The following is a 25,748-nucleotide window of genomic DNA, read 5'->3' on the forward strand; positions in this document are numbered from 1 at the left end:
ATGACTTGTGAGTTTCTTTGTTGTCGATGCCGAAAAATCATATATTTCTTTAGTCAATATTTGGCGACCAAAGGAATACAATCGTAGATCTGTGTCCGCGTGCTAACAAAACGAAGAGCATCACTTTTCATTTAAAATGTCAGTATTTCCGGGAAGATTTTATTGAGCGAAACCAAATCATCAAATAGTCATGTACAGATCAAGCGAGTCCCAGAAATCACATCGTTCTGCCCGCGGATCATCCATTTGAATTTTGAATCGTCGAGTACCTACAAGAGCTCAAGTTGTTTTGTAAACCTTCTGTGACTTTACCTTCATCGCCAATGTCAAGAAACTTATTGTTTATTTCAAAATGTTCCCAGTAAACTTGATCTTGGTGAAAATATTCCAGTGGGTTTCCGAGATAGTCTTAGAATAATATTGAAAATAATTATTTTAAAGTTTGATTCACTGTTTGGGTCGCCAGTTCGAATGAAATTTGCGATGTACTGTTGAATGCTGTATTGAAACTTTGCATCCTCTTCGTATTTTGGGTCGCTTCGGAAGGTGTCATTGAAGAACCAGTGCTCACTCGCTCCGTGGGAAACTCCTTCTTCGATCGATTGCCAAGGAAGACGCTGGCTAATGCGGGCCAAGTAGAGTCCAGTTTCGCGATTGTGGCTGCCGGTGGGATAGCCATCAGTCATGCATCTTTTCATATTGCAGTACCAGGTGAAATCGGTCAGCCATTCATCAGCTTTATGAATACATTCGGAACCATCTTCAGGGCAGTCGTAGTAGCCAAAGTCTTTGAGCGCTTGGAAGTCCTCGGGAGAAAGAAGCTTCGAAAAGAAGAGATCCCAGCTTTCTTGGCAAAGATGTTGAGAGTCTGGATAAGTTGTATTCGGGCAGTTTTTGCCCTGAAAAATCGGGTTCACAAACATGTATCCTTCGTTATCAGTGACGTCGATTATAGTGGGCTTGTCGTGCATTTCTCCCTTTCGAAAGTGAAAAAATGGCATTTCCTTGAGCATGCCTGTATTGATGATGGGCGCGTAGGGTTCTGCAGCGATTGTTGGCCGGTCGAAGTTTCCAAAAGGCAGTACTTGCTTCAACTCCCAAGCTGCAGCGTTGATCTCTTTTGCCGACTTGCCCATCATACACGAGATTATTTCAGACGTCGTTGGTCCAAGACAATGAGGCAGAACACCCGCAGGAGCTTCGCAGCAATGGACAAGATTGGCGATTCCCTGCAAAATCTCTTCGCCTTCGACATTGTTGTAGAATGGAATTCCGTTTGGACCGGAATAAGCAATTGCTTTATGGAATAAATTTCGACTATAAATAGAGTTAGTTGACCTTTATCTTCTTTTCGGGGAAAGTATGGGAACTCAGAAGACCGTTTCAATTTTATGGGCTGTCAAATATCAAACTGCAGTTATTTGGTCAAATTCGTTCAAACTCGTTCGCCTCACATTTTGACGCATGTAAAATTACCTGCTCGGCATAACCAGATGAGCATGCATACTTTGGCCACCCGCACTCATTCCTCCGATTGTGATGCTTTCACGGTCCCCAGCAAAGAACTCAAATGATAATCACATTTTAGGCCATTCGAGCGACTTACTTTGGCATTTTCAGCTGTCCAAATCATCGCCATTTGCTGATCCATCAATCCTTGATTTCCAGACGTAATTTTTCCTTCATAGTATTCTAGGCCATGTTCTTGGCTAATTCTGTCATCAAGGAACTCCGAAAACAAAAATCCAAAAGCACCAAGACGATAATTTGAGCTCAACACAACTAGATTCTGTTCTGATGCAATTATGGCGCCTTCGATGGGAGAGACGTCCTGATTTGATCCACCCATGAATGCACCTCCGTGAAAGTAAAGGAAGATCTTGAGGATTTCGTTATTCTCAATGGCTCTTCTGGGGACGAAAATGTCAATGTAAGCGCAGTCTTCTGTCATGAAATCAGTCGCTTCGAACGCGCCAGGGCAAGATGGCGAAGTCTCAGTAGCAAAGTAGACAGTCTTCCCGTCAATTATATGCGTTTTCGGGTAACCGTCAAGACCTCGCTCTATAATTGGAGCTTTCCAGCGAAGATCTCCAACTGGCGGCTTCATGAATGGAATTCCCTGCATAACAACAACATCAGGAAACTCAGTGTGAAGATAGCCCCGGATCGTTCCCAAGTCGCCGAAATCAACATCGTAGTACTCACCATCGAATGGCGGCATGGTCGATGTGGTGGTTGTCGTTGAAGTCGTAGAGGTGGTTTTTGTAGTCGTAGTGACAATTGTCTCACAATTTCCAAGCATACAGTCTGCGTAAAGTTCCCATGCGTTCTCATAGCAGAGAGCACTCAAATTTTCATCTTGAAGGTCTTGACATTTTATCTGCTCATTTATGTAGCGACTTTCGCATTGTTCCTGGCAGTGGCAGTCGTTTGAGCAATCTTTATGGTTGTCCTCGTTGCAAACTGCATTACACTCGACGCATTCATCCAGACACGCAGCAACATCTTGAGCTACCTGCTCACATTCAAACTCGCACAGAGAAAGCTTTCCTCGAAGCCTTGATTCGACTTGAGAAAAGAGAAAAATGTCAAACAGCGCATAATCTCTTCTGAGAAGTAACATTCGGTGACAGTCTTCAGATTCGGCTACTCCCGCATTTCCCAAAATCCTGGATTTCCCAAATCCTGGATTTCTCAAAATCCTGAATTTCTCAAATCGCCAAATCAGGATTCTGCCGATTCTGGATTTTGGGAAATGCAGGATTGGGAAAAGCAGGATTTTGAGAAATGAAAGATTCAGCTGAAATTTCGTCGACTAACACTGTTTTCCTCTATCTGTCAAAACTAAAATAGAATGATTTTACAGGCAAGACCCAAAATACTGTACATAATTTTGTAGCAGAAATTTGGCGAAAATGTACATTATTTTGGGTTTTTTCCAGTTTTCAAGATAATGGAAGTTTTAAATGATTTTTTTCTTTGCTATCAGGTGTGGAGACTTAATGAAAACAGTCATTTTTTATGCTTTTCTAGAGCAATATTTAGATGAAATGGTAGAAAAATTCTATTCACAGAAGTTGTGAACAGGGACTCTAGTGAGGACTAGCGCCGAAAGAAGCCACAAAAAAGGGTCAAAATCAACGCCAAGTTTGGCTTCCGAGAACTCAGGGTAACGATATTGCCCCTTTTTTGGGCTTCTTTCGGCTCTGGTTCTTACTAGAATCTCTGTTCACAACTTCTGTGAAATGATTCTGGTAGTATAGAAGCTGTTCTACAAACTGAGACTATGGTTAATGGTAAATGACTGGATGGAGTGTTCATCCCTTTCCGGGCGCTCGAAAATTTCTAGCGCATATTTTGGGACTTCAGATTCTCATTATTGATCGAAAATCTTGTCCGATTCAGACGAATTCGGTACCAAAATGATCGCCGACCTGGCGATTCTAAATCTGCATCATATTTGCAGTTTTAAAAGGGCAATCAAAGGGTTAATTTTTCTACCATTACACCTAGCAATATATGAAATTGGCAAATGAGTCATTTCCAACGTTCCAAGTTCCAAAACAGACTTTCAACCGATTGTTTTCGCAGGGATTAGCAAGCGCGACTTTTTTTGGAGGTGAGAAATTATTCGGAAGGGATTTTTCAGCGCGGAAGATTCTAACAGAGAAGAATCTGGGTTGGATTTTTAAATCAAGCAAGAAAACTAATTAAAAAGAAAAAAAAATCCTGCATTTCCCAAAATCCAGAATCGGCAGAATCCTGATTTGGCGATTTGAGAAATTCAGGATTTTGAGAAATCCAGGATTTGGGAAATCAAGGATTTTGGGAAATACGGGAGCAGCCTTCAGATTCAACTGGCATTTGTTCATCATTAAATTTAGCTCAAATGCGGGAAAGCTCAAATTTGGAAGCAAAGACGAACATTTATATTTCACAAAAATTAATGGCTTGCATTTTATTTTCATAGACTATTTTAATTTTTAGTTTAAGAATGAAAGGTAAATTTATAAATTCGCCAACGAGAGAACAGTTGACTCAAATCTTCATCTTGGGAAGGAGTTGTTCGAAAATGACGTATAAGAAAGGGAAGGCATATCTTTTAAAGATATAAACTGTATATTATATACACAATTGTGATTAACGCCACCCTGAAAGAAAAATCTGCATTTCAACAAGAATAACGGCATATTTACATAGAAATAAGTGCACTTATGGCACTTTTTGCACTGTGACAATCCCACCGGTCGCCGGAATTATTTGATTCCTCTGGTTGCTCTTCAGAAATTCGCTGATTATTGGGTTTTGGAAGACATTGGGGAGGTCTTTCTGGAGCCAACTCAATCACAATGTCACGGCGAGAATTATTCTATACAGATAATTATTTTCAGCCAAAGACTAACTTTAAACCTCTAATTCTTCGTACGGTGGTGGCAAATCGTCTTCTCTACCGGTTTGATTCGGTCGGAAATTGACGAACTCTTGCATTTTAAGTGTTTTTATTATTCTTTTTCTGTTTCAGTCTAGTTTCTTACGCTTTTTTTTATGGGAAAAAGGGATAGCAAGACACTGATAAATAGACAGTGATAATGAAATGACGAAAGACCTGGGCCAATTTCAATAAGGAATCCAAATTCAAAATCCTAACCCCCCATGTTTTTGTGCTCGTTGGAAAGAGCGTAAAAAGTTACGTTAGAAAAAAATAGTTTTAGAGGCTGACTCATCATTGATGACGTCATGGCGGCTGGTTGAAGTTCCAAAAGTCCCAAAAGTTTGATACGCTCTCATTTTTTTTCCACAAATGGAAAATTTGAGTTCAATACTGGAAAATGATCGCCTTGACCTACTCTAGGTGAAGAGCTATATATGAAAGATCCAACTCTAGAAAAAAAATTTTTTTTTCGATTTTTTCAAAATTTCAACCTAAAAATGTTGAATTGCAATAGAATACTTCCAAATAATGAAATAAAGCATTTAAATTTGTTTCCAGGTCACAAAAATGATCATTCAAGGTCATCCGGGGTCATTTGAGGTCACAAATCAAAATAATAATAGTGGTGGACGGAAAAAACCATGCTGAGTGAAGAATTGCTTTCTTTGCCTAGCCGACTGGAAAAATAAATAAGACAAAGCTATTTTATCAATGTTGATTTTTATTATTAAAAACGCAGCTATAAATGCTCAGATAAATAATAAAACATTTTCAGATCTAGTCCAAAGAACCAGCATTCGAAGTTATCTCCTCGCCAATTTTCTGCATCAAATCGAGGGCTTCTTCCTTGATGTCAGAAGGATCTCCGTAGAAATGCATCGGTATAATGATGCTGCCCGATTCCTGCATTTGCGCTGCTGCTCCGGATTGTCTTTCTTGATTCGCTCCTTCCCCAAGTTTGTCGAATATTTCCCGGTCGATGTATTCAAATTCGTATGTTATTTCGATATCGTCCCAAGAAATTGGAATACTTGAACTCATAATTGAGTTATTTGTCTTCTGAGAATTCTTACCTATATGTGCCGTTAACATTACCCATATCCAAAGTTTCCGTTTCATTCGACATAGATCTTATCATCTCAATGGTTGTCTCATTAGTCGGCGTTTCCGGGGTCTCAGAAGGAATTCGGTTAGTCAAGTCGCCGTAGAATCGGTCTGCAAAATGTTTTCCGAAGATTTCAGCGATTTCCGCGGTTTGCTAAAAGAAAAAAAAATTGTCTTATTCTGAGGAAGAAAGACTTGAACATACTATTTCTTCTTGATTGTGACCCCATTTGACACCGGCGTAAGGATTGTAGGGAGTTGAAGTTCTTTCCAGAGCATGGTACGAAGAAGAGTTAGAAGACGAGTTTGCTTTCGATAAAGCCAGCTTTCCAGCCAACTTGAGAATCAAACAGCTAAAAATTTGCATTTGAGAATGTAAAAAGAAGGAATCTTACAGAGTCAAAAGAACTACCACAATTCCCCCACTGCTGGACTTTTTTGATCGCTTTTTTGGAACTACAGGATTTCCAGCATTTGAAGGTCTAGGCCCACGACCAGCTGGGGTACCGTCTTCAGGAATCACTTGGACCACAATGTCACGGCGAGAAGAACTCTTTAAAAAAGTTAGTTTATCATCAAAGGAAGCAATTCTCTCACCTCTAATTCTTGGTACCGTGGTGGCGGATTTCCTCTCTTATATTTTGGAGGAACATCGGCTTGCCCATATCGTGGAATACTCCGATAGGGACGGAGGCCTTGAGAATCTTGTCGATCTCGCATTTAAACTTCAGCGGTGATTTTTTCTCTGGCAGCGTGTTTTTATAAATACGAAAATCGGATAACTGGAAAAATGATGAAATTTCAACTCAATTGGAAAAAACCCGCGGGCTCGAGAGTTCAACTATGAGTTGACACTTCTAACCGACTAAAAATCAGATTAAAATCTTTATTTTTGAAAAAAAAATAATTATAAAAAAGGGCGTTCGGAATAACTTAAATTTTATTTTAGAACTTATCTGGCATAAGGTCCTAGAATTAATAGTTAAATTAGAGATCCCCTTGAGGCCGAAACGCGTCCCAAATAAATTTCAATCATCAATAAATTAGCTAAGTTCGGTAGAGTTCAAAAAACAATGCTGTTTTTCTTTCAGTAAGTTCCTTTGAGTACGTCCACTTCGCACCATTTGTCCAACTTTACCCTGAAGATGATTTAGCCCAATAAAACCAGCTTATCACTTCGCGTTAATTTTTCTAAGCTCCAGTTCACCATCACATCAGAAACGCCTAGAAACATTTCTAGCGAAGAAAAGAGTTAACACTTCAACGAAAAAAAAATACAGAAAAGGATGAGTTTTGCGGGAAAGCTTTCACCAGACACAGCGAAAATTGGCGGAATCGGCCGATTAGAGGTCCAGGTTGCCGACGAAAATGCTCAAGTCCAGTGGTTCAAAAGTACGATCAAAATTAAATTTTTTGATAAAATATTTTTCACTGCGAAAATCTGAAATTTCCAACAAATGAAATTTAGACGGAGAAAAGATGGAGGACAACTCGCAACTTCTCAAATTCGAGATGGTTTCCAACGGCCCCCTCCGAGCTTTGATTATTAAAAACTGCGTCGCGTCCGACTTTGGCAAATACGAAGCTGTTGTTGGAGAAGAACGAGTCGAAACTATCTTTAGAGAGGAGTCTGCTGATGTAAGGAATTCCTTCCTCCTCATTAAAAATTTTCCCTTAAGGCTCCAGCGCCTGCTGCCCCTGAAGCAATAAAAGAAGCCACTCCTGTCTCTGAAGCTTCTAAAAAACCTGTCGTTACCGCCGTTGCCGACGCTGTTGTTGTAAAAAACATCCCTAAAAATGTCTATGCAAAGGATTTGGCTGACGCTGAAGCTCGAGTCGGAGAAATTGCAGTCTTTGAAACTAAGGAATGGTTCGAAAAGGTCTTTAGTTCATTGAGAGCAGTGGTTTTATTTATTATTTTCTTCAGTCAAAATTGCGGCGATTTCATCGTCAGTTATTCTTGAAGATTTTTTAATATCATGTTTTGATTGAAACTTTCTTACCTTTGAAATTTGTTTGAAATCGAGTCTCTCACCTTCCCGTCGTAAATAAGTACAGTTTGCCTCCGAGAATAAAACAGATTAAAGCCCAGAAGAACGTTCATCATCACTGATTTTGGTTAAAAAAATGAACTATGGATCTATCAACTACTTATATTCTTATATTTCTAACCCGTTTCCTAGAAGAAAAATAATAATTGATTGGATACATCTTTCTCTTTCCATCTCGCTTCAATCGCTTCTCTAAAAAATATGATTTTTCATATATCTCATTTTCTATTTTATGTTCAAAACCAGGTTTTATACAAGCAGCAAATTTTTGCGGTCAAAGTAAGTCACGTTCGAATCAAATTACCAATGATTCTGGCAATATTAGCAACATAATTTCTAATGCTAGAATCTCTCTTCTCTTTATCGCTCTACTAATGTTCCGGATACGAGAGCAAAGGCATAATTAACGAAATCTTCACTCTTGCCTCGGGTAAAAATGGGTAAAGGTATTATCTCTATAGAATTTCGCCGCTCGGTAAGAAATAAAAAAGACGATTAATGTACCAGATACGAGAGCAAGAGCATTTTTTTTCATCACTCTTGCCTCGGGTAAACTCTGAAAATCCTTAAATCGACCGTCGTTTTAGAACTTTTAACCGAGCGTTCTACAAATTTTAGCGGGTAGTCGATGCGGTTAGTCAATGCTGAAAATTTCAACTTGAAAGAGTCAATTTTCTTCTCTTCGAAATTATCTCTAAATCGTAAAAAACGAAGGGCAGACTCATTTTTTAGTCTCTTTATAATTTTACTGGACATCGCGCGAGGCAAGAAAACTTCAAAAAAAGACAGTTAAAAAACTCATCGGCGGTGAAAAGTAAATTGATCGGGAAAATAATCACCGACCGAGTGGCAAGGAAATCTGAACGAGATGTTAAAAAAGACACTTTAGCAATGTAAAGCTGCCAATTTTCGAATCATAATAAGCTTGCCGCTGATCTGCCCGTCCAGTGGTTTTTCCGAGGCAACGAGATCACCAAGGAAAAATACTCAATCCTCAAGTTCGAAGCTGTTTCGGAAGGACTCGTTCGCAAGTTGATTGTCAAAAATATTTCTGCCGATGATTTCCAGCGTTTCTCTGTTTCCTGCGAAGGACAGATCCAAAATGCCCATTTGAAGAAGCAAGCTCCTTTTAAAAAGCCACTCAAGGTTTGAAAATGTCACATAATTGAATTAATTTCGCCTCTAAATTTCAATTACTAGCTCGGCCCTTCTTTCCGTTCAGAACAAAGTTTTTTTTATTCGTAAATTTCAGGATGTGACAGGCATTCAAACGGAAATCCAATTGCTCCAGTGCACCCTCAACTCCGCCCAACCTGCCAAGTGGTTTTTCGGCGATAAAGAAATCACCAAAGAAAACTTTTCCATCCTCAAGTTTGAACCGCGAGAAGACAAGAATAACGTACGAACTCTTATCATCAAAAACATTCGAAACCAGGATTATGGACAGTACTCCGTTGAAGGTATTTTATCGGTTAGGGTTAGGGTTAGGGTTAGCAAAAATTTTGTCTTGCGAGAAAATGATCAACCTTATTAAGGTGGTATATATCAAGAATCGCCATTTGGCTGTAGCTTTTTCTCCAAAATTTTACAAAGTGACACCCTTATTTTTCTCCGGTAACTAAAAGTTTGGACCTTTATTTATCTCCTATGAAAGCCGAAATTCCTAATTTCGATCATTTTTTTTCACAAGATTCATCATCAAAGATCCCGATTAGCGAAAATCTTATTTTGACGACAATCGAAGGTACCAGATTTGCATTGTAGCCTCTCGAAATCTTAAGAAATCTTAATTTCTGGCTTCCATTGAAAATAGATAATTGCCTTAAATGAATTCTGAGCAGGAAAAATAAGGGGGTAACTATCACAAAAATTCGAAAAAAGACTGCAAGGAAATCAGATTCTTGATATCCTCCCCCGAGGGGCGTTATAGTGCTTCTAGTGTAAAGATTACAGTTGATAATTTACTGCGCGAGTTCGTACCGTATCTCCGAGTCGACACGTGAGGACGGGAGGTACATCCTAACACGTTTTCAGTATCTGGCGAGCGAGTTAGCTGTTCCCTCTTAGCGCCCTTCCCCTTCGTGTCCAAAGTTCGCGATGCAGAGGGCCCACGCGGCGGAATCGCCAGGTGATTTATCGAAAAAAAGAAAGTAGCATTAATCATCGTAAATTATTTTTTCAGATTTGAACTCATGGTCTACCCAAATACAGAAGTCACGTGGTTTCTTGGAAACACCCCCATTACTCCCCAGAATTTCAGGTTCTTTCGGACAGTTTTGGATGATTTTGACTTGATTCAAAAATTAAGCATTTTGAAATACGAATCCTCCGAACGACGGGATGTCCGACAACTCCTCGTCAAAAACATCAACGACGACGACTACAACGTTTTCATCATCGGTGCTGAGGCCAATGGACACAGATGCAACGCTCGAGTCATCGAGGGACCGTAAGTTTTTCACAACAACCCTTTGCTAACGCAACTGTCAAGTGGTCTCGGTCAGTCCAGATTTGCTGGAAAAGAAATCGCTCCCAAACGAACCATCAAAGAAGCTCCAGAAGTTGACTACGATAGCAAACCCAAAGATCCTAAATTTGGTGTCTTTGGCCTCAAGGTTCCCACTGGTCTTTCTGAAAAGGTAGATTTTTTGTGCGAAAATGGATCATTTGAAATGATTCATTTCTCATTATTTTAAGGCGATCAAAGAATTCGTCCTCCAAGCCGCCATGGAGCGCGACATGGAACTTGGCCGAAAATGGGTCCGAAACGGTTCATCTTTCTGCCGAAACCCTTCTCTTGCATAAACTGACAAATTTTATTTTCAACTTTGTAAATATACATTTCTATAAACAATTGTCTATCCTCTTCTTCGACAAAACAACAGCTTTCTCCGACGATTTTCTTCTTCGAGTTGATCAGCAAAAATTTCACCCGCGTCAATTTGGCTTACGTCCAGGCCGAATAAGTCGCTCTAGAATTCTTTTTGCAAAGTTGAAATTATATTTTCGTACCAATTTTTCGAAAAGCAAGTCTAAGAAATCTTCCACGAATCTGATTATGGTCATTCTCTGTCATACTAACACGCATTGGTGAGTTTTGAAATGCAAACTTGAATTCGTTTGTAATGATTAACTCCCTTCGCATACAAACCCATCCACCCTTGCCAAATTTTGAAAAAATCTGCAAACAGAAGTCATTTTTTCAAAATCTCTTCCATTTATTGCAGTTTCTTTCCGACAAAAATAAGACAAATGCTGCAGACTTTTTTTTTTAATTTAGATTAAAACAACATTTATTCGGATAAAAATGCCGTTTCCATCTTCGAACTTGATAAAATTCATTTCGCCATTGTCAATGCTGATGAGTTCGTGTCGATTGGTGACAGTTCCACTGCTAGGATTAATCTCTTCCGCCACTGCTTTGAACGGAACTTTTCCATCTGGGACAAATTAAGATATTTTAGTCAGTCTGTTGGTTTTACCTCTCTTTGCAAGGGAGAAAAAATTCTCCATCTCCGCCGAAAAATTTTGCAGCAGTTTTGAATTGTAAAGTCCAACCTTCTTTTGTGCTGTTAAAATTATTCTTCCACAGAAATTTGAGATTGATTGATCGCTGTCCAAGTGAGAGTGCTTTGAGAACATTGCTGATGTCGGTTTCGTCCATGAAGTCTTTTTCCCGCTCCCAACTAGTTCTACTCTGGGCTCGGCAAACTGCGTAGAAAACCTGAGTCAGGGTCGGAAAGAGCTGAAACGGGGTTTAACCAATCTATAACAGTGATTTTATGGATCAGGGTTCTGATTGGTCGGTAGGCAACATTAACCAATCTTATTGGTAATCAAAGAATGCACTTCGATAAATTGGTTAAGTCCTCCAATGGCGACTTTTCATTTCAGCTCTTTCAGACCCTGACTCAGGTTTTCTACACAGGTTGCTGAGCCCAGGTTCTACTATCGTCTCCGTAGAAATTTCCGATCCCTCCGATTCTTCCTATTTCTTCTCTCATTTTTTCGAGCTCTTCTTTGCGCAATTCATCTGCGCTTTTTGGACAAGGCTCTGTCCGAAGTAGCAAAAGGTCAAGTTCTTCTTGCAAAAGCGGAGTTCTCAATAAGAGCTTTTGCAGAACTAAGTTAAAATCAATTAAAGGGACCACCCGCACCGAGCTCGCGCCGCTTTTCAAAAGCGCAGAACTTTTCCTTATCTTCCTCAAACTTTTATGAATTTATCAGATCTAGTGTAGTTTTTCCTCCTCTTTCATCTCCAATTCGAATTTTTTTCACATCATGATTTTTGAATTCAGGAGAGAGAAAAAGTGAGGCTCAACTTCAAAAGGCATCAGCTCCTAAAGTACTTGTCAGTTGAAGTTATAAATACCATCATCGAAAAGCGCATACAATTTTGACCAGGTCTACGTTCGCGTGGTCTTCAAATTTTGTTTGTATACGATCGTAATCGGGGGATTTATCAAAGAACACCCTTCGCGCGGCGGGGAATTTGCACTATTTTGGCTGAATGGGCACGCTCCACGCTGCGCGACGCTGGTTTCACACCGAGTTACTGTACTAATCCCCTGATTTTGGCCAGATTTAAGCGAAATTCGAAGACCACGCGAACGTAGACCTGGTCAAAATTGTATGCGCTTTTCGACGAAAAACCTGAAAATATCAACAAGGGCAACAAGGGCAGCAAGGGCAACAAAAACAACAATGCTAGAGATGTTGGCGCGAAAGATGAGGAGTTTCCTAGAAGACAGGCGCGGAGCGCATACTCTCTTTGATTGATCTTCGTTTCGCCCGGTTAATCTAGATGCTGTTAAGTTTCTTTTGTTTTTTCATAAAAACAGATAGTTGCAATGACGAATCTTAACGATAAAACAGGGCGATTCGTGCATTTTGGCTTGGAATCAAACGCGTTGGAAAAACAATTTCAATATGAAAATAAAAGGACTTTCGTTTTTCGTCTGTCCACTTTTGAGGATGATCTTGATCCAAGAAATTACTTTCATACTTATTAATTTCTAAAACGGAGAAAAGGGATTAAATCAACAATTCTAGAGACGCGCGTTCAAAAACAATAACAGAAGCCAACTCAAAAACAGCGCAACCTCTCAAAACCTGAAAATATCAACAAGGGCAACATTGTTGCCCTTGTTGCCCTTGCTGCCCTTGTTGCCCTTGTTGATATTTTCAGGTTTTACCCTTTTCGATGAGGGTATTTATAACTTCTACTGCCAAGTACTTTAGGAGCTGATGCCTTTTGAAGTTGAGCCTCACTTTTTCTCTCTCCTGAATTCATGATATGAAAAAAAATCGAATTGGAGATGAAAGAGGAGGAAAAACTACACTAGATCTGATAAATTCATAAAAGTTTGAGGAAGATAAGGAAAAGTTCTGCGCTTTTGAAAAGCGGCGCGAGCTCGGTGCGGGTGGTCCCTTAGCAAAAAAGCTCTTTTCCTTGAATTTGTTTCGTTAAATGTATTTTCGAGATTTCTGAATTCTTCTTCCAGAATTGTCGAGTTTCAAAAAGAAGAAGTTTCAAATTTAAAGTTAATTCTAACAGTAAAGAAATAAAACGTCAAAAATTTGAGACTTTTCCAAGCCACTCGCATTTTTCGCTTTCTCGAAGCATATTATTGATTGCTCCTTCTGTCGCTTCAAGTTGATATTCTAGCTCTCGCAAGGCGTTTGATCGGTAGTAGAATTCTTCTGTCAGATTATTTCTTTTCTGAAATATCATGATATTAATTCAAGTTATGTTTTTATTGTTTTTACTTCGATAAGCGCCGTGCGTTCATTTTCCAAATCTTTCTTCCAATTTTGTGGTCGATTTTCGATAACTCCGTAGCAAGGACAATTTGAAATTTCATTTTCGTAAGCCTTTCTTTTTGGATTGAAGATTAAGCGTTAAAAGTTTTGCCTGATCCAGGAATAACTTGAAAATGTATTTATGCTCAAAAAATTGAATCTTTCATCAAAATAGAAATAAATCCATTCCTGCAGGACTCTTTGCAATCTTCATTGTCACATTTTTGAAGACACTCATTTTTTACTCTCCTAAAATTTTCGCTGCATTTTTCTGATTTTCTTCTCAAACGAGTGCCTTCCGCGCAGAACTCTTCGCAATTAAAATCATTCGAGCAAACATGTATTTTCTCTGCTTCTACTAAGACTTGAAGAAAAAGAATACATAAGCCGAGATCAAGTCTTCTCATTTTTCTGCGCGAGCAAAGTACTCTTGAATGTTTTGATTCTGTAAATTGAGCCTCTTTGCTCCTCGGATCTGCACCTATTTTGCATCATCTGCAGTTTTTTTCGTTAGGTAGGGATTTCAAAATCTGAGTGATTTTTATTTCAGTGATTTACGAAAACTACAGCAATAGAATATTGAGTCTGACAGTATTACCCCTCGCGTCTTTGAAGTTAACGCAGTGCTCTTCATTTTCAACGGAGCTGAATAAATCTAGCCGCGAAAGAACTTCGCCCTCGCTCAAGAAAATGTGCTCAATCAACGCCTCGAATGGAACTTGTTTGTCTTAAATAATCAAAATTAAAAAAATGATAATTGTTGTTTTTATACCTTCGTTTGCCAGGCAAAAGTATGATTCATTGATATCCAAATCATTTGGGTGATCTCTCGTGTGTTTAAACGTTATCTTCCATTTATCTTCGGCAACTTCTCTGTCGTAATTGAACCAAAACGTTTTACAGGGACGAAAAAGCTTATTTTTGAATCAAAGATAGGATTTAATCCCTTTCCTTGAGATTGAGTTTTGTCTCACCAAGAGACAAAAGTCTCAGCACCTTTGAAATTGCTTCTTCACCCATTGTTCCCCTGACACTTCTGCTGTCTTCGCCGAAAAAATGCCCAGATCCTCCGAGAGCTCCAACTTCCTCTCTCAAGCTGTCTAGCTTGTCTTGTCGAACATCATCTACTGTCTTCGCGATTGAGCAATTCTCCAGTTTATTCGAAAGAAAATTGATTACCTCCTGCAGAATTTCGTTACTTCAAAAAAGCTTGAGCAAAGCTAAACCAAATTAATATGTCCTTTCAAGCTCCCTTCCTTGTTTCGGATTCGTTGATTCTCTTGTTGAGCTCTTGATTCTCTTTTGACCAATAGTTCACTTCCCGATTGTTGCTCTCACATTCTCTTTGTTGATTTCTGATTGCGTCCAGCTCATTGTATCTTTTTGCAGCCGCTTTCAATTTTTCCTCGTTTTGCATTATTAGCAATTTTGCCTCCTCATTTTTTGTCTGTTTAGCCTCGATCTCCTTTGAAATAGAAATTTTAAATTTAGATTTTTTCATAGAATTATTTTACCTCTGTGACGCCTTCAATTTCATTTATGATTTTTTGAATCGATTCATTTTCTCGATCTAGTGGGAAAGAGGTGATAATGTCGTAGCATGGGCATTTCTCAGTTTCTTGTATGTAAGTGTCTCTTTTAATGAATTGTTAAGGGGGTAGAAACAACTTTTGCCCAAGATGGAATACTAAAGATTTTTTCTAAGATTCTGAAAGCCTAGGACACAAAGAATAAAAGCGCTATCAAAAGTTACCCCCTTATTATGTTGGAATGTCCTTTATATTGCCTTTAAAGTTGGAGTTTTGGGAAAAATTTTAAATTTTCGAAATTTATCGAGGCTTAAATTCGTGAAATAAAGGGTTGAACGCCGATTAGATAGATTTGTTTGGATCACATTATAATCGGGAATAACTTTGGTAGGACGATAACTTAAGGGTATCACGAAAAAATTCTGTTTCAAAATCAAAATTTTGAAAATTTGATACAGAAGTTGCAATCGAACTCCCAACACTATCATTTTTTATGATTACGCAATCTACATCATAGATGCTCCTAGAAAAAGGGTTGAAGTATCTTAAAATGAAATAATAAATTCTCGGTTAATCACATGTCTCGAGATAATCGTGCTTGAAAATGGGCGAAAATCGGGATTTTCGACGAGATGGGTTGCTGATTCGCTCTCTACCGATAAACTGGGTAAACAAAAATTAATTCTAAAAACAGATGTTCTTAGATCTAAGATAAATCTAACTAAAATCGAAGAGAGAATTCAAAAATTTAAGGTTGGCTGAGCTCGGGCGCTGTTCAAAAATCGGCTTTTTCAAAAGCTGTTTCTACCACCTCAAGCTGATTGAAAAAATGTAAAAATAAGACTTTTAAAGGTATGATTGCAATATTTTCCGATTTTTCTCTTCCGAAATGGTCATTAACAATCCGTTCATGCAGTGATTGACGCAAGGACCGCTGTCTTCACAGCTTTCGATACACTTATTTTCGATCTTATCGTTTCTTTTCATGCATCTCTCAGATTTTCTTTTCAAATCTGATGCCTCCTCGCTTTGACAAAAGCCAGCGCAAGTGAAGTTCATCGAGCATATACTTCCGTAAGTCGAGTTTCCAGTCGATTTAGCAGAAGTGCAATGAAATAAGAGAAATATTTCGAGGCAGAGAAACCTCATGATGCTTTGACCGTAAACCTGTTTATAGCAACAAAAGCGAATCATGCTTTTTGTGTTGAAAAAACTAAGTCAAAAGAGGCGTTGAATGATCATTACTTCACAGAGGATTATGGTTTGAGTTATGTCGCTTTTGTTGCTATTCTCAAGTTTGTCTTTCTCAAATTTTCCGGAAGGTAGCGAAAAAAGTATCTTTCAGTCTTTGAGCACTCTATGCTGATCTTTGCCCCGTCCGTGAGATCTTCACCTTTAATGCATTATCTGCAGTTTTGGGCAGTTCTCAATTTATTTGAATGGTTACTTTTTTGATGCAAAAGAAGGGTTATCCTTATTAAAATTGGCCTCAGACTACGATAATATGCGTAAACACGTGATTGACAAAGTTGAGACTAATTAATTAAAAAAGTTTATTGCCCTTCAAACAGTTCAAGTAGCGAATATCAACTTCAATTACAAATTCCAACAGAGATCGACGTGTACAAATAAATTAAAACTGTATCTCTTGCCCCCTCTGATAAGTTGAAATCACGTGTGCGCTGAGAGGAACATCAATCATTTCTTCAGAAGCCAAATTTACTCAACCAAACACGCTGAAAATAACTTCTTGAAAAAATTCGATTTTTGAAGATAAATTATTCCTGATCATTTTTATTAATATTTATCCATAATAATTTATTGATGGTGCAACTGACCCTCTGAACGAGTAAACAGTATTCTGAAATAGAAGTTTTATGGGCAAAAAGCAATTAAAAATATCAACAGCTCAATGGCTCTATAAATCAATGGCGATAATAGAATCCCTCGAGCCAGAGATCTCCAAGTTACCAGAGCTCATCGAGGGCGGCGAAATGATGATTCTCGGAATGGCTTTTTGACCAAGAACGACTTTTGAAGACAGAAGATTTCCAGCACGGTCGGTGTAGAAAAGTCCAAGGCGTTTCTTTCCAATTCGCGCTGGGTAGGAAGAAGGGTTGGAGAGATTTCTGATCGCTTGAAAACGGGATTGAAAAAGATGTCGAAGAAGATAAATTCCTGTCTAGCCAATCATCTTAATTATTCGAAAGAAACGGATAAGGTGGACTGGGCGCCGTCTCGTTTTCGCAGCAATTTGCGAAAAAGAGTAATTCGTCGGATAATCTCGATCTGCAAAATTATTCGATTAGATAGTTTTTCTTACTGAAACTCGCAAGACCCCGCTCCTTTTCCATTATTTCCGAAAATATAAAGCAGTTCTTCTTCGACTGATCCGTCTTCTGAAAGGATTCGAATCTGCCCTGAGCCGTATTGAGCGCCGCCGAGCCTTTTGTACAGGCAGACCCCTACTGAGATGATCACAATCGCCAAAAGGACGCAGGATCCAGTTATCACCACGAGAATTATTCTGAATGAAATTAAATTTGAAAGATTCAATAATCAGAAAGAAACTGTATTTAGTAATAAATTAACACAGTGACGCTCTTATTGAATATTATCAAAAATGGGATGATGTCTGGAACCGACAAAAATTTCGACAAATTTTGCGTTGCCGGCTTCTCGGTTGCTGATTGGCCGGTTTGCCGAATCCAGGCTTCTGATTGGTTGAAAGTTTCTAAGCAAAATTTGTCGAATTTATTTTGTCGGTTCCAGACACCTCCTCAAAAAGACAACTAAAACTTCTTACCGTGGATTTATTTGATTTTGAACCCCGTCGTTCTGCAAATTCGATTCTGACAGTGTCAATTTTCGTCCATTTTCAATAATCATGTCACTCAATCGTTTAGCGACCTCCTTTTCATTCCCTTCCATTTGACTTTGACCATTAGAAACAGTTTTCTAGGGAAACAATTCGCTCTTATTGCTTATTTTCTTCCTTGATTTCAAAATCTAAATTTGTCAAAAACGGTGTTTTGGTTTATCTTCTTTTTCTGATCTCAGCGACAGGGCTGGACTCCTCTTTTTTTTTAATTCGCCTTACCCCCTTTGGCGCCCTCAAACTCGTCAATTTTTATCTTTTGTGAGTGATGAAACCAAATAAATTGAACTTCTGTTTATTCACTATCTTTTTATTCAACTTTTTGGAGTGAAAGAAAAATGCCTCGATGTGGCTTTTTATTAAGAAAAAGGCAAAAAATGATGAAATGGTAATGACAGAAGTGACATTATTTATTCAGTTTCTGTTGCCCTTTTCTGCATTCAGCGGTTACAACAAGTTCATTATGCTTATTGATTTTTGCAAAAGGAATATTTATCCAAGACAGTTATTTGTATTACGAACATGCGTTTTATATCAAAAAAGATTTTTTTTTGGAAAACAATTTAATTCAGCAGTTTTGGGTGCCTCTTACTCTACAAATTACGCCTCGTTTTTCTTCGCAATCGGTGTTGTTCCACTTGTTTGATTCAAGAATTTCGACAGAGCCCGCAAAACTTTCATCACTTTCTAACGGAAGGGTCGAATTTTCGCATTTTAAAATGAGATCAAAGGCCTACTGTAGATAATGAAATCTTTCTTATTAACAGAAATTGACAGATATTCGAATTCTGATGATTTTTAGAGTCAATGAGCGTGAGTGCGCTTCGCGCCTGTCTTAAAGGAAATTTTACGGGTGATTCATTCATTTGTTATAAAAATATATTTTTGGCTCTTGAGCATCGATTGACTTCCGAACAAATCACTACTAAGTCGTTGTTTACTTTTTACTTTACTTTGCGGATAGCAAAAATCGAAAAAATCCGAATCGTTCGAATACCAAAACCTTCATTTTCTCTTCCAATGATTCGGGAAATCCAGAATCATTTGAGATCCCGAACTGTTCGAAGTTTCAACCACTTGAGATCTTATATTTCTGACAATTTCTACGATGAAACTTCTGAGTTTCTTGTCCGTAATTTTGTTTACAAAATCATTGAATAAATGATTCAAAAGCTTAAATCTATAAGTAAAAATAAACGATGTTTATGTTCCATAGATACCTAAGTAACACTGTTAAAGAATCTTTTGCGAGTTGACCCTCGATCTTGACAACATTTTTTATATCTTCAATGCAAATATTGACAGCGCCAAACCCCGCCATCTCAGCATAATTCTCAAACCAAATTCATACGTACAAAAGATCAAGCTATAAATAGAAAAGTTGAATTTTCGCTTGAAATTTTCGAAAATGATTGGTCAAATTGTGCATGGACATTATCGAGTTTTACGAAAGCTGAAGGAGGATAGAGAGGGGAAAATTTACTTTGTCGTCGAGGACCAAAAAATGGTAAAAAACGTTGATAAAAAATGATGAAGAAATTTTTATCAAAAGGAAATGAGCTGCGGATGCTCAAAGGAATCGGTCTTCTGGGAGAAAAGGAAGAACACGATGCGAATCTGGAGATAAATTTGCTTCGACAATTAGGATCGTTTTCACCGTTTCATTTTTAAAGGATCTGATTTCGAGCTTTTGAAAATCGAGTAAAGATCATGACTACGTTGTAAAACTTGTGGACGATTTCAAGTTCACCGCTCCAAACGGCTTGAAGTATCACGCTTTGATTTTGGAATATCTCCCTGGCGGCGATTTGGCGCAGTTTTCGAGGATATGCTCAACAACCGTAATTCTTACCTAAATACAAAAGAAAAATATATATTATTTTCAGAAGGGAGCGAAAACGAGCTACCATGGGCGCAAAACGATGCCTTACGAATTTCTGCACAACTAGTTCTAGCGCTAGGTAAGACTTCTTAGATATCAACAGTTCTTACTTCCAAATTTCAAGACTACATTCACGGAAAGAATATCATGCATCGGGATATCAAGCCGGAGAACATCCTCATGTCCGCTGATAGACAACAGGTAACGAAATCCATTGTTATTTTGACAAACGATTTAGGTGAAAATTGCCGATTTCAATGTTTCCCGCGCCGTTGCAGAAACAGTTCACACTGGCGTCGCTAAATGGGAAAACCTGAAATTGTCAACAAGGCCATCAAGGCCATCACGGCCATCAGGGCCATCGAGGCCATCAAGACCATTTTAGAAATCAACAAAAGTCCCCATAACCTGAATTTGTCAACAACGCCATCAAGGCCATCAATTCTAGAAAGTTGTTTCTTGGGTTTCCCATAAGACAGGCGCGGAGCGCACACGCGCTTCTTTTGCTTTCTGATCGTCGATTTTTGCTTCAAAAGTACAAAAATTGATCTGTTTCCAACGCAGTGTCCTTTACAACAGCTAAAGCAATTTTTCATTCAAATATTGAGTTAATAATTCATATAATCTGAGAACAAGAACGTTTCAAAAACCGCGCTTATAAAAACAACAACAAGCAAATCTACAAAACTTCTCAAAACCTGAAATTGGGAATTGATGGCCTTGATGGCTTTGCTGGCCGTGATGGCCTTGATGGCCTTGTTGACAATTTCAGGTTCGTCCCGCTAAATCAATGGACTACTTGGCGCCTGAAGTGATTAAAAGCCAAGGAAATTCAGCGCCTCTCTCGTTTTGTCAGGATGTTTGGGCGGTTGGCATCATTTTTCAAATGCTGTGCACTTTCAGGAAAGATTCGACAAAAGTTTAACAGTCAATAATTGATGTTCTATTTGTTCAATCGTGCAAGACATCCGTTTACGGCTGGGAACCCGTTTCAGACAATGACAAACATCGTCTACAAAGCCAGGCGTCCTGCTGAAGTCGTTTTTCCGGCGATGGAAAGTCTGGTCCGGCGATGTCTTGTCGTTGAAGTCGGTGAACGAGCAGAAAGCGCTGCTGCGTTGATGACTCACCCGGCCCTGGTCAGTTTGATCGAGCAGTTGAAGAATCGAGTTTTGCCAGCTGATCTTACTTTTGGGTTGACTAGAATGGAAACGACGATGAAAATCAACCAGTTGCTGGATCGGGAAAATATCGAATCGAAGAATGAGCTTTCTAAGGAGAAGAAATCGTCGAAAAAGTTGAAAAAAAGAAATTGCTGATTTGAAACGACTCAACAACACGTTCATCAACGACATTAACAAACTCAAACGACAAACTCAAAAACTGGAAAACGATCTTCGCGAATCAAAAAAGCCCAAACCTGTCGCCCCACGAATTCCGGAAACTGATCGATCCGAAATTGTAAGATATTTTGGTTCGAATGCCGCGATTAATGGATTTGGTCATTTCTTTGGTCTCGACTCTAGCTCTGTCCGAAATTCCCACGACGAGAATGCAGTGCGAAGAGTGCTTCGAGCAATGGCGGCTGGATTCTCGGAGTTTAATTTGAAGGAATTGGATAAAATTGCATTTTTTAGTTTTTTTTGATTTTTGTTTCGACGCGATTTTCATCCAAAATAAAGTTTTTTTACGACAAAAATTTAGAAGTGACAGAAGCTGGATGGACAATCCGACAACAATCGCACTTCGAAAACTTCGGCGGCGACGGCTTCTGGAAAATATGGATTCTTTTCAACGGTATTGATTGTTGAATTTGAGATTTTTATTTTTTTAGGAAAACGCGTCGACTTTCAAGTTGACGCGGACGATATTAACTATTTTACTGGGGAGAGCAAAAACTCAGCAAAGAAGTTGACGCCGGATTCACAAGGAATGGTCAAGCTCAAAGGAGAAGAAGGTGTTGTCCGCTGGAATATAACTGTAAAAAAGTAATTCTGTACATCTTAATAAAAATTTCGATGGATTTTTAAGAAATGAATTCTTTCATATACGCGATTCTCATCAACGAAAATTAACTTTTAGGGAGTTGCCAGTCGCCAATGATTGTCAAACTATATTTCATTTATTTTCAATTTTAGATAACTCAAAAAGATTTTCAATTATTCATTCTTTTAAATTGATTTTTATTTAACCAAGACTCTTCGTAGATTTCAAAGCGCTATTGATCAAAAGAACATGAATTCAAGCTGAAGACACTCAGTCTTATTTACAGTCCATTTTTCGCAAGATTTCAAGGAAATATCGGCAACTCATTTATGAAGCTAAGCAATGTGAGTATTTTGAAAAGAAGAAAAAAAAATAGAAATTCACAGAAAAATTTTCCTGTTCAAACCCCTTACGCCAATAAAAGTCCAGAGCATTCCATTTCTCATGCATAATTCATGCGAAAAACAACTGCCGCTGCTGGTTTCGTTCTGCATAAAACGGTCGTTACACCCCGCTAAGTCTCAATCTTCTACAAAATTTCAGGAAAAAAGTCTAAATTAACTAAAAAATGAAAATTTTCATCGCTCTCGCATTTTTTAGTGGTTCAATTTCCGCCAGATCCAGCGGCGCTCCAGGATACACTCCAATTCTGCAAAATTTGAAGCCAGGAGGACCTCATGCTAGATTGTGGACGACCAAGTAAGATAGATTAAGATTTAAATCAAGCTTCTTCGAGATTTTTACATGAAAGATTCACAATTTTGTTTACAGAGAAGAATTTGGGCCTGCCCATCACCACATCAGCTCGCGGGCCTTACGGATGTAATAACGTGAAATTTTTTAAGTTTTATCAAGTAGAAAAAAAATTTGTAATAGATGAAGAAAGTGTTATTTTCTTTAAAATCGTCATTTTTCACCCAATTTGAACTTTAATTTTCGAAAAAATCACAACTATTCTCAATTATTGTCAATTTATTAGAAGAATATTTTGTTTAAACAATTTCTCGCAGCAGAAATCATGTTTATATCGGTTTAAGTACAGAAAATCAAATTTCAAAAATTCGATAAATCAAAAATTCCCGACTTAAAATCGGTTTTTTCTTAAGTTAAGATGATCCAATCAAAAAATGTTAGGAAAAAAATGTTCCTTTTTTATCGAGGAATTCAAAAATAAAATCAAAATTTCGAAAAATCGAAAATATTCTCGACCACAACCCCCTTAACAATAAATGTCAACACCAAAATATCATCATCATTTAGACGGGCACTTTTGCAAAATGATAGAACCGCCCGTCGAAATTTCTATCAGTTTTTAAATTTCATGTCTCACAGACTCAGTACACAACATTTTTTTTTCTCTAGACGCTAAAATTTCGTTTAAAAATTTCCATTCTCAATCTTTAGTGTGCCGCAAAGCCTCTTGTTGTGTGAATTTCTTGTTCCCAATTTTACTGTCAAATTAAGTACTGAAGATGGTCTCATGACCCAAAGCTTTACTACAAAATAATCCAAAAGTAATTTGTGGTTTATTTCTGAGCTTTCGAGCTTAACTGCTCATTATCAAAGAAGAGGTTGACAGGCTACGAATTCAAATTTAGCTTAGATATAAGTAGAAATCAAGAACCTGAATTTTAACGGCAAAACGTTTCTCTCAGCAAGTGAGGATTGTGAACAGACATGAAAACAAGGAATAAAGTTATCTAGAGAATATTTCGCTTTAAGCGTGATTAAGGGTACCTAGGTCGAGTTTGGGTACCCCCTTAAACCATTTTCTGACCAAAGAATCGAATTCTTCAGGTTCTAAGGAACAAAAAACTCTATAATGACCCTATGGCTATCTAAACGTTTTCACGGTCAAAAACCACTGTAAAGTATAAAATCTATAGGAAATGCTAGTGCCTCAAATTTTTACGAAAAATTTTCCACCTCCAATTTTGCTGATTAAGGGCTTAAATAAAAGCTTATGGCCTGGTTAACATCGTAGTGAAGCTTAAAATTGCCCAAGAAAATTAAATTCTGTTCAAAACCGGGGAAAATGGAAGCTTACCAAGCAAAAATGCGGAATTTGTGAAGACTAGACCAAACTTTTGAAAATTTTCTTAAAAAAAATCTTTGAAATCCAAATATCTGCTCTGTCACGATTGTAAAGGAGGCTTTAGACTTTATGTATCCAAAAAGAAAAAAAATGTTTGTATGAAAATTTTCGCCTGAATTTAGCGTCCAAGTTGGCCATTTTAGGCCGAGACGCCAACTTTGAGGGTATTTTTTCTGAAAAAAATTTTCGATATCGAAAAAACTGCTCTGTTACGATCCGAGATCTAGGATAGATCTGTTGAATGAGCTATTAAGGAGCTTTTTTCGTTAAGAATTAAGGGTAGTAATTAACCCTCAAAGATGGCCATCTCGACCCAGGTACCCTTAAGGGTGATAAATTCATTTGGAGCTCAACTTATCACGCTTAAAGCGAAATATTCTCTAGATAACTTTATTCCTTGTTTTCATGTCTGTTCACAATCCTCACTTGCTGAGAGAAACGTTTTGCCGTTAAAATTCAGGTTCTTGATTTCTACTTATATCTAAGCTAAATTTGAATTCGTAGCCTGTCAACCTCTTCTTTGATAATGAGCAGTTAAGCTCGAAAGCTCAGAAATAAACCACAAACTTCATTCAAATGACGTCGACAATATCATATGTTTAATCCAAAAGTAGTAGCTTTTATTTAGTTTATTTCGCTAAAGCTTAGCTAATTTCATAAATCAACCCCTTTCCAAGTTTTCGAAGCAGCGCGACTTCGGATTCTGCATCTTCTTCTTGCTCTTCGTTCATGAAACCGATTCCCTTGAGCATTTTCAGCTCGTTGTCTAATAAAGATTACGTAATAACCCCTTCCAGATTTTTCCTTACCATTTTGAGTATATTTGACGAGAAAGTAAATCTTCCCATCTCTTGGCTTTTTCAGTTCTCTGATTGCCCTGTAGCGCTCGATGATCATTTTACCTTCCATTTTTATCAAAATTTGACTTTGCAGAATAAGAAGAGAATTTGCAGCGCTGCCAGCTTATATGTTTGCAAAGATTGCCTTCTTCAAATTATGTAAATATTGCTAGGAATAACGGTCGTAACAACCTACAACTGTATTTGCTTTGCCTATTTACTGGACATCTCGAAAGAATACGGGCAGAAAGGTTTATCAGCGCAAGTAAAAGTTTCTCTGAATCAGAACTTGTTCGCTTCATTATCTTTCAAACCTATCTTTAAATACTGGCTTAGCCGCCTCGCGGCTTCGTTTAAAAAAAAGGCGCTTAGCGGGAATCTAAAATTACAGACAACGGATAATCACTTAACTTCCTTTCACCTTTTAATTTTTTTTTGTTTCTTAAAAAATCAAATAAATGAGTTTATTTTTCATTTAAATGCTCCGCACAATTGTCAAATTAAAGATTTCGATGATAACATGATGGTTCTCCTTCCTTCTCGTTCCAGCAGCATAGCTGTAAAGCATCACATTCGTCTTCTGTCGTCGGCCCGCAATCAACTCGTTCTTCATTTGCTGAGCAGCCAAAAGGTGCATCTTATAAAGAGATTATAGTTTTTTTTTTCGAAGAACGGATGTTTAAACATCAGAAAATCAGAGTTTTTTTCTTTGAAAGAAATTTTTTTCCGATGGGCGATTTTTTTTGAAGCCAGATTTGGATTCGTCATCGAAAAAGAGTCCGATCAGTTGGGGTCCATTTAAAATATCGGACACCGAAAGAATGAGTAATCAGACTTCAAAGGGGCTTTGTGCAATATGCGTTTAAGGGACCCGGTTAGGTAACGCCAAGCTCAACTTCACGCGCCCGCCGTTACTCTTGTGAATAAGATTTTTCAGAAGTTCTTTTTGCTAACGATATTTACAGATCTTCAGCTTTCTCATCCACTTCTCAGTTTTTTTCTATCATCACTCGTTCAAGAGCAAGGTCAAAAAGAGGGAGCGCAACTTCAAAAAGTTTCATCGCCTGCAATCATTTTTCAATCTTCATGAAACCTGCACCATCGAAAAGCCCATTAAATTCTGTACAAATCTTACCTATTGCGCAAAAAT

The 25,748-nt window shown here is 38.1% G+C and overlaps 6 protein-coding genes across 6 annotated transcripts; 3 read left to right on the forward strand and 3 right to left on the reverse strand.

Moving 5' to 3' along the window:
* Positions 1–180: 180 nt before the first annotated feature.
* Positions 181–2,623, reverse strand: LOC145698486 (cAMP-regulated D2 protein-like). Its single transcript, XM_081775689.1, has 5 exons — positions 1,607–2,623; positions 1,477–1,565; positions 452–1,317; positions 313–408; positions 181–269 (listed from the first exon to the last, which is right to left on the reverse strand). Exons 1-5 carry the CDS (start codon positions 2,621–2,623, stop codon positions 181–183), a joined length of 2,157 nt encoding a protein of 718 aa, XP_081631815.1.
* A 2,518-nt stretch (positions 2,624–5,141) lies between these two features.
* On the reverse strand, positions 5,142–6,321 carry LOC145699115 (uncharacterized). Its single transcript, XM_081776362.1, has 5 exons — positions 6,134–6,321; positions 5,932–6,089; positions 5,742–5,889; positions 5,506–5,690; positions 5,142–5,462 (listed from the first exon to the last, which is right to left on the reverse strand). Exons 1-5 carry the CDS (start codon positions 6,254–6,256, stop codon positions 5,210–5,212), a joined length of 867 nt encoding a protein of 288 aa, XP_081632488.1. The 5' UTR covers positions 6,257–6,321; the 3' UTR covers positions 5,142–5,209.
* A 442-nt stretch (positions 6,322–6,763) lies between these two features.
* LOC145698487 (myosin-binding protein C, fast-type-like) lies at positions 6,764–10,432 on the forward strand. Its single transcript, XM_081775690.1, has 10 exons — positions 6,764–6,928; positions 7,005–7,174; positions 7,216–7,416; positions 8,512–8,733; positions 8,840–9,047; positions 9,622–9,715; positions 9,770–9,847; positions 9,896–10,036; positions 10,079–10,226; positions 10,285–10,432. Exons 1-10 carry the CDS (start codon positions 6,823–6,825, stop codon positions 10,390–10,392), a joined length of 1,476 nt encoding a protein of 491 aa, XP_081631816.1. The 5' UTR covers positions 6,764–6,822; the 3' UTR covers positions 10,393–10,432.
* Positions 10,433–16,812: 6,380 nt separating this feature from the next.
* LOC145699285 (uncharacterized) lies at positions 16,813–17,947 on the reverse strand. Its single transcript, XM_081776555.1, has 3 exons — positions 17,725–17,947; positions 17,257–17,445; positions 16,813–17,047 (listed from the first exon to the last, which is right to left on the reverse strand). The coding sequence occupies exons 1-3, from the start codon at positions 17,847–17,849 to the stop codon at positions 16,837–16,839; spliced, it is 525 nt and encodes a 174-aa protein (XP_081632681.1). The 5' UTR covers positions 17,850–17,947; the 3' UTR covers positions 16,813–16,836.
* A 1,677-nt stretch (positions 17,948–19,624) lies between these two features.
* Positions 19,625–20,575, forward strand: LOC145698488 (uncharacterized). The gene is made up of 4 exons (XM_081775691.1): positions 19,625–19,637; positions 19,683–19,757; positions 19,803–19,879; positions 19,917–20,575. The coding sequence occupies exons 1-4, from the start codon at positions 19,625–19,627 to the stop codon at positions 20,061–20,063; spliced, it is 312 nt and encodes a 103-aa protein (XP_081631817.1). The 3' UTR covers positions 20,064–20,575.
* A 101-nt stretch (positions 20,576–20,676) lies between these two features.
* On the forward strand, positions 20,677–21,670 carry LOC145698490 (uncharacterized). Its single transcript, XM_081775692.1, has 3 exons — positions 20,677–20,817; positions 21,361–21,475; positions 21,513–21,670. The coding sequence occupies exons 1-3, from the start codon at positions 20,677–20,679 to the stop codon at positions 21,668–21,670; spliced, it is 414 nt and encodes a 137-aa protein (XP_081631818.1).
* The last annotated feature ends 4,078 nt before the right edge of the window (positions 21,671–25,748 follow it).

Source organism: Oikopleura dioica, chromosome 2 (assembly GCF_907165135.1).
Source record: "Oikopleura dioica chromosome 2, OKI2018_I68_1.0, whole genome shotgun sequence".
Lineage (NCBI taxonomy): Eukaryota > Metazoa > Chordata > Appendicularia > Copelata > Oikopleuridae > Oikopleura > Oikopleura dioica.

Coding starts and splice junctions, on each gene's coding strand:
- LOC145698487 (XM_081775690.1), top strand. CDS start 6,823: ATGAGTTTTGCGGGAAAGCTTTCACCAGACACAGCGAAAATTGGCGGA. Junction 7,175..7,215: donor TTAGAGAGGAGTCTGCTGAT/GTAAGGAATTCC, acceptor TTTTCCCTTAAG/GCTCCAGCGCCTGCTGCCCC. Junction 8,734..8,839: donor CTTTTAAAAAGCCACTCAAG/GTTTGAAAATGT, acceptor CGTAAATTTCAG/GATGTGACAGGCATTCAAAC.
- LOC145699115 (XM_081776362.1), bottom strand. CDS start 6,256: ATGCGAGATCGACAAGATTCTCAAGGCCTCCGTCCCTATCGGAGTATT. Junction 5,691..5,741: donor GTCACAATCAAGAAGAAATA/GTATGTTCAAGT, acceptor TTTTTCTTTTAG/CAAACCGCGGAAATCGCTGA. Junction 5,463..5,505: donor AATGTTAACGGCACATATAG/GTAAGAATTCTC, acceptor TATGAGTTCAAG/TATTCCAATTTCTTGGGACG.
- LOC145699285 (XM_081776555.1), bottom strand. CDS start 17,849: ATGGAAGGGAATGAAAAGGAGGTCGCTAAACGATTGAGTGACATGATT. Junction 17,446..17,724: donor CAAAATCAAATAAATCCACG/GTAAGAAGTTTT, acceptor AATTTCATTCAG/AATAATTCTCGTGGTGATAA. Junction 17,048..17,256: donor AATAATGGAAAAGGAGCGGG/GTCTTGCGAGTT, acceptor TCAAGCGATCAG/AAATCTCTCCAACCCTTCTT.
- LOC145698488 (XM_081775691.1), top strand. Junction 19,758..19,802: donor ACAACTAGTTCTAGCGCTAG/GTAAGACTTCTT, acceptor CCAAATTTCAAG/ACTACATTCACGGAAAGAAT. Junction 19,880..19,916: donor TGTCCGCTGATAGACAACAG/GTAACGAAATCC, acceptor CAAACGATTTAG/GTGAAAATTGCCGATTTCAA.
- LOC145698486 (XM_081775689.1), bottom strand. CDS start 2,623: ATGTTACTTCTCAGAAGAGATTATGCGCTGTTTGACATTTTTCTCTTT. Junction 1,318..1,476: donor CATCTGGTTATGCCGAGCAG/GTAATTTTACAT, acceptor CTCTATTTATAG/TCGAAATTTATTCCATAAAG. Junction 409..451: donor TCGAACTGGCGACCCAAACA/GTGAATCAAACT, acceptor TATTATTCTAAG/ACTATCTCGGAAACCCACTG.
- LOC145698490 (XM_081775692.1), top strand. CDS start 20,677: ATGACAAACATCGTCTACAAAGCCAGGCGTCCTGCTGAAGTCGTTTTT. Junction 20,818..21,360: donor TGATGACTCACCCGGCCCTG/GTCAGTTTGATC, acceptor TCCAAAATAAAG/TTTTTTTACGACAAAAATTT. Junction 21,476..21,512: donor AATATGGATTCTTTTCAACG/GTATTGATTGTT, acceptor TTATTTTTTTAG/GAAAACGCGTCGACTTTCAA.